Source organism: Mustela nivalis (assembly GCF_964662115.1).
Source record: "Mustela nivalis genome assembly, chromosome: 6".
In the NCBI taxonomy this organism is placed as follows: domain Eukaryota; kingdom Metazoa; phylum Chordata; class Mammalia; order Carnivora; family Mustelidae; genus Mustela; species Mustela nivalis.
In genome coordinates this window covers 58,626,743-58,633,782 of record NC_139025.1, presented here as the reverse complement: position 1 = coordinate 58,633,782, position 7,040 = coordinate 58,626,743, and the positions used below count along the sequence as shown (strand labels likewise).

General features: G+C 36.4%; 1 protein-coding gene across 1 annotated transcript in view; it reads right to left on the bottom strand.

The window, feature by feature from the left end:
- Window positions 1–202: 202 nt before the first annotated feature.
- Window positions 203–7,040, bottom strand: part of SEC23A (SEC23 homolog A, COPII coat complex component) — a 61,802-nt gene continuing 54,964 nt past the window's right edge. The window contains exon 20 of the mRNA XM_082737764.1: window positions 203–1,593. Coding sequence (XP_082593890.1) covers window positions 1,504–1,593 — 90 coding nt within the window. The 3' untranslated portion in view covers window positions 203–1,503. The remainder of the gene's footprint in view (window positions 1,594–7,040) is intronic.

The window sequence follows — 7,040 nt, the reverse complement described above, 5'->3', positions numbered from 1 at the left end:
CACATAACTCTGAGTATTCTAAAAACCACTGAGCTATACATTTTAATTGGGTGAACTATGTGGTATGTGAATTATATCTCAATAAAGCTGCCATTTTAAAAAAATTGAACACTTTGTAATCTATTCATAGCAGATTTTATAACTGCTCTAATTCCACATTAGGCTTCGCAGGCTTTACTAGACTTCGAAATAAGCAGGAAAACACAGAAAAAGTATATTTTATTGGTATTTAGACCTAGCATAGCTCAAATCAAATAAAATGGAACAAAGCAATTTATTTAATTGAATATAACATATAAACATTTTTTTAAGTTTCTGTTTTATCATATGATTGTGTTCATGCAAGTACAATCATCGAACTGTCCTTCTAAGCATTTATCATAGCACCACCTTTTATTTGCAGTACTTGATATAAATTTCATTGTCAAACATCTGGCTTTAGCAATGTAAACATTTGCTACAAGTAAACTTTAAAAGGTAAAAGTGAATGATACTAATGAATAAATCAAAATAAAACTGAGCATCACATGATATCATTCAACAAAATATTATATAATACTGTTTCAATGAGAACAACTTAATACATTTCACAAAATGGAAGCAAAAATAAGAAGTAATATGTAAACTCCCAAAATAGTGTTAAAATACTGTAGGATATAATGTAAAATTTACCTCAGAAAAACAAGGGGAAACAACATAACCATGCAGTAAAAATCAATTTTGGTTTAGTAGTGACAACAGTTATTTTACTGCAGACTTCCTAAAATGCATTATGACAAAATGGTTTATTTTCAATAACCCTTCTTAAAAAAATTATCACATTTAATCATGTAAGTTGGGTACTTTATGGGAATTCCACATTTTTTGTCAGTTATGGAACTGTTACCCCAGAAACTTTTCATCTTTTCATCTCTAAACTATTGTTCCAAATGACCAAAAACATTAAATTATCTTCATGAAAATTACCTTATATAAAGTCAAATAATTCCTAAACAAATCATCATAAAAATAAATCTGCCTTAACAGAATAAGTACAGAAAAAGTATATGCATAAGTGCTTGAAAATCACAGATATATTTCAATAAACAGGCAAAATGTTCGCATTTATCATTACTGTTGATGATTTTTTTACTTTCTGGTAAAACCAAGAAACAAGTTTTCAAAAAATCAGCAAGGACATTCAGTGCCACTTTGGATTTTTCTGCAATACACAAACGAGTTCTATCTCTGTAGTACAAGGCCAACTCTATTTTTACTCTTTAACATAATTAAGTTACAAAGATCTCAGATTTCTAAACCCAGTCATAATACTGTGGCAAGCAAAACAAATTTGTTCTTATTGCTCTTATATTCCAGCTTAATCTACAAATGTGAACATTTTTCCACATGTTGTCTTAAACCATAGAGTCTAAGAGATACCTCTATTGGTTTCCACAGATAAAATGAAAAAGGAAATTGAAATATTATTTCATCCTCTTAAGTGTCCTTAATATGTTTAGCACTTCAAGCAGCACTTGACACAGCAAGTTTCTTCAAGTGATCCATAAACACTTGTAAACTAACATCATCTGTAAGAATAGGTGCTCCAGACTCCTAGAGGAAAAGAAAGATACTTGCTATGATTAAAACGTCCCTTAAAATGTCTAAGCAAATGTTTGCAACAGACAAGGAATCCTTGTAAGCAGACTAATGCCTATGCTCCTGTTGTAAAAATAATCTGACTGGCCTTTGCCCCTGGTTCCTCTGAAAAAGTCTCTACATCCTCGGAATGTCCTAATAGTGTCTTATTTTTCCTGAGCCCCTCCGATCACACCGGAGTTCAGGCTTTAAGATGAGATGAATCAGGATGGGGCCAGTCACCAGAAAGATCAACATGTGATCAAAGGGCTGGGGATTTAAGACAGCCTGACCTTGAGGGAGGGAAAGTGAGGTCAAGGGAAGGAAAAGAAGAGGAAGGGAACCGGAGATTCAATCAATCAGGCTTGGTAGTAAAGGAACAAATTCTGGATACCAATGCTCAGTGGAGCTTCCTATCTAACAGATTTATCAATATGCTAGGAGGATAACACATTCTCATTCCATGGGGAAAAAACACAGAAGCTCTGTATCTGGAGCCCTCCTAGATCTCATTCTGTGCGATCTCTTTGCTGTCTTTATTTGCAATCTGTGTAATAAAACTGTGATCATAAATACAGTGCTTCTGTGAGTTGTTCTAGGGAGTTGTCAAACCTGAGATGGGGAGAGGGGTGGGGAGCACTAATAACCCCCAAACACACACACACACACAATTTGTAGCTAGTTGGTCAGAAGTGCAGGGATACCACTTGTAGCTGGCATCTGAAGTTGGGGACAGGTTCGCTGTGTACCATGTCCATTAACCTGTGGAGCCTGCACTGCCCCAAGGGGTCACCACCAGATTTGCACTGCAGAATCGGAATAGCTATGTAACCAATTTAATCTTTATAGTAGTAAAGTGTTCATTTGTCTTGAACATATTGGAGCTTTATCACTACTAAGGAGTAAATACATGCCTTGGTGAGATTACTGCTGCCTGACTACTAAGTAAAATTGAAATTGCACATATTTTGGGGTGCCTGTGTGGCTCAGTCAATTGAGCATTTGACTCTTGAATTCTCTTGAACTCTCTGAGTGGTTTCCACTCAGGTCATGGTCTCTGAGTCTCGGCATTAAGCCCCATGTCCTGCTCTGTGCTCAGTGAGGAATCTGTTTAAGAAATTCTTTCTCCCTCTCCCCCGCCCCATTGTTTCTCCTCCTGTTCATATGCTCTCTCTCAAATAAATAAAATTTAAAAAAATAAAATAAAAACAAAGAAATTGCACATATTTTAACAGACATACCAGCTGGAAGGAAGTATATTTACAGTATTTTTTAAATAAATTATGCTGGGCACCTGGGTGGCTCAGTTGGTTAAGTGACTGCCTTCCGCTCAGGACATGATCCTGGAGTCCTGCATCGAGTTCCACATCAGTCTCCCTGCTCAGTAGGAAGTTTGCTTCTCTCTCTGGCCCTCCCCCTTCTCGTGCTTTCTCTCTCTCTCAAATAAATAAATAAAATCTTTAAAAAAATAAAATAAGGGAGAAGGGGGGTGGGGTTATGGACATTGGGGAGGGTATGTGCTTTGGTGAGTGCTGTGAAGTGTGTAAACCTGGCGATTCACAGACCTGTACCCCTGGGGATAAAAATATATGTTTATAAAAAATAAAAAATTTTTAAAAATAATTTAAAAAATAATAATAAATAAAATAAATTGTGCTTATCATTTTCATTCAAGTCATTTTAATTGATCTCTGTAGGTTCTAAGTAATTAACAAGAGTTAAGGAAAATTCCTAACTTCTATTTTAATAAAAACTGTGTTGGTAGGATGACTTTGGTAATCCAAACCACTAATAGTGAAATCGACTGTAGCAAGAAAAACATTTTCTGAAAGATTTTCTATGTGGATTTTTAAATTTTTCACCTGATACTCAAGTTCTCATTTATAAGTAAATATAAAAAATCTAAAGTAATTTTCAGAGATCAACAACTAAATAACAAATAAGAGACTGCGATTTATATCTTTCAAAAATTCTAGTCTGGTATTGCCACAGACATGCCATAACCTCTCCTGAATAAAGGAAAATCAATTTTATTAAGTTTTTTCAAATTCAAAAAACTTGAAAAACTGGACAATGAAGGGAGACAATAGCACTGGGAATAAGAGTTTGGAGTTTGGAGACAGACTGCATCGGCTCAATTCTTTACTCAGCCACTTACTGCCTGTATGACTTTGAGGAAGAGAAGTTACATAACCTCTGTGTGTCTGAGTTTCCTCATTTGTAAAATAAGGATAACAAAAGGACCTATTTCATATGGATGTTATAATGATTAAATGAGTTCAACTGTGTAAAGAAACAGCACAATGCCTGACATACACAGCAGGAATAAACATGGGTGAGCTATTATTACCTCTTCGAGAAATACATTATTTTATAACACTGAAATATTTTTCCTTATTATACATTCACAGTTAACACAGAGAAGCAAAGGCCTCAAAAATATGACCTCGACTAATAATAACCTGGTAGCTCTTCCTTTTTTTTCTTTTTGTAACTATTCCTGATTTTCTTTCAATTTACACGTTTTCCACCTCAATTCACCCAATATCAGATCTATTTCAACCAGTCAAGACAAAATACACATCAATTTTCTAATTTATATACTGTAGAGATCTTACTTGAAATTACAAATACTAATGCTCGACTCAACTTATCAAAAATTTGCAGCTGATCTTAATTTTTCAACTGCACCTTTTTTCTTCTTAAAATATATCCATGATTAGGCAGTAAGATCCAAGCTTTCTATCACTCGGTGTATGAAGCGCGGCAGCAGTAGGGAAGCAGTGTTGCAGTGGTGCCCTCTTCAGGCCATCTATGGAAAAAACTTACCACTGGAACTTAACCACCAACTTACTTACCACCAACTTACTTGATTTCTGACAAAAAGAAAACTCAAGTGCAAGACTGTGTAATTTTTAGTAAAATGCTTGGCTACCAAGTTAACTCCCTAAATTGCAATCATCGATTTAGCTTAATGATTAAAAATTCATATTCTCCAGTCAGATGGCCTATAATCAAGTCCAGACTCTGCGCGGTTTAGCTATGTGATCTTCAATAAGTTATTGACGCTATTTAAGCCTAATTTCCTCTTCTGAAAAATAGAGTTAATAGTTACCACCCCATGAGAGTGTTTTAATGATTAAACAGAAGTGCCTAAGAAGCTCAGCATGGGAACTAAAACAGTACGGATTCAGTTTATCAGTTATTATTTTATCTATAAAAATACCAACACTGGGGCGCCTAAGTGGCTCAGTTGTTAAGCATCTGCCTTCGGCTCAGGTCATGATCCCCGACTCCTGGGATCCAGCCCCACATCAGACTCCTTGCTCAGTAGGGAGTCTGCTTCTCCCTCTCCTACTCCCCCTGCTTGTGTTCCTTCTCTCACTGTCTCTCTCTGTCAAATCAATCAATAAATAAATATTAACATAATTTCTCTTACAAAAAGCATAGGCCAATAAAGACCTTAGGGCTCTCATTTATGCCTCTAATGCCTCTACTTACAGGTCATAATAATAAAACTTCAAAGTTTAAAATAGGTTTTCTTTCCTATTTTAAAATATCTTTGGGGCACCCAGGTGGCTCAGTCAGTTAGGCAACCAACTCTTAATTTCACTTCAGGTCATGATCTCAGGGGGTTACGGGACTGAATCCTATATCGGGCTCCACACTCATCGGGGAGCATGTTTGAGATCCTCTCCCCTTCTCTCTAAAATAAACAAATAAATCTTTAAAAATAAAGTATCTTGGGGCATCTGGGTGGCTCAGTTGTTAAGCGTCTGCCTTCGGCTCAGGTCAAGATCCCAGGGTCCTGGGATCGAACCCCACATCCAGCTCTCTGCTTGGCGGGAAGTCTGCTTCTCCCTCTCCCACTCTCCCTACTTGTGTTCCCTCTCTATGTCTCTCTCTGTCAAATAAATAAATAAATCTTTTTAAAAAATTATTAAAAATAAAATATCTTAAGACTTATTTTCCCCACTGATAACAAGGAAAACTATACCTAATATTTACTGAGTCTTACTGCACATATTATTAAACTCTGTAATAGACAAAGAAGAAAAGGCAAAGATAAGTAACTTACAGTTTTCAACATCCAGCCCAGAATGATGCCTATGTTTACCAGCTCAACAAGTTCTTTATAAACATACCAACTACATCTCCATGTTATAATTTTTTTTTAATAGGCCCCAAACCCAATATGGGGCTTGAACTCACAACCCGAGATCAAGAGTCACAAGCTTTACTGACTGAGCCAACCAGGGACCTCCATTTGTAATTTAAACCCAGAGAAGCAAGAACAAAGTTTTATTTCCATGAACTAAACCATGCTTTTTAATAATGTACAAATTCAGCCACAAAGATATATTTTATTTGGTCTGCATTAATGTGAGCTCACAACACTTTGTTAAAATAAATTATGTAAATGACAACAATCAGCTAGAGGGGAGGAACAGCTATCCCTTCTAGAAAAGAATTTCTGTATTTTTCCTACAAACCCTAGTCCACCCAAGCCCCCTGACCCCCAAGTATTGCCTCTTCACACTGAGAGTATGAGATTTTCTAAAAAGAATTTCACCCATTTGTTACTCCCCTGGCCTCTAAGGGCATTTGATAAGGAACCCCTGATGAATACTATTTTAAAGCAACCTTTAACTTCTCCTTCTTCATTATGACTAATCACCATTTCCATGAACTTTAGTAATTGGTCCTACTTTCCTATCTTCTTGCAATTTTCTTTTCTAAGTAAGTTTCTCTTAAATTGTGAGATCCAGAACTAAATCCAATGCTCAGATGACTCAATCATAGCGGAAAGGCTGATTCATGGTCCATTCTGTATTCCAAACTTCCACGTCATAATAGTATACTTGACTTTTCGTTTCATAGCAAGTGGAATGGCGAGGTTGATATGATATTGCGTATATGCATTACACAGGCATAATTTTTTTCTCTCACATGCTATACCCCTTCCACACTTCCCAAGAATAAGCTCCTTTCCTTGCTATAAAAACCTTACCTTTCAGGAGTTTTAGATCATGGATTCAATTTTTTTATCTATATCATAAAGGCTCCTTAACTCTTAAATACCTCCACAAAGCTTCCATACTCTAATCTCTGTTCTCCTGCCCAAATCTACTATACTCAATACATGCTATGTTAAGGCACTGTGGAAAGTCAAAAATTAAAATGACACAGCCATCACTCCTAAGTGACATCAGAAATGGATGGGAAAAAAGGGAATGAAGGGGCAGGCATATTATACCAAATGAGTCATGTAATCATCGAAAAAGTTTCATGGATGGTGCCTGGGTGGCTCAATTAAACATCTGCCTTTGGCTCATGTCATGATCCCAGGCTCCTGGAACTGAGCTCCACATCAGGAGCTCACCAGGGAGTAGGGTGTCTGCTTCTCCCTCTACCCCTCCCCA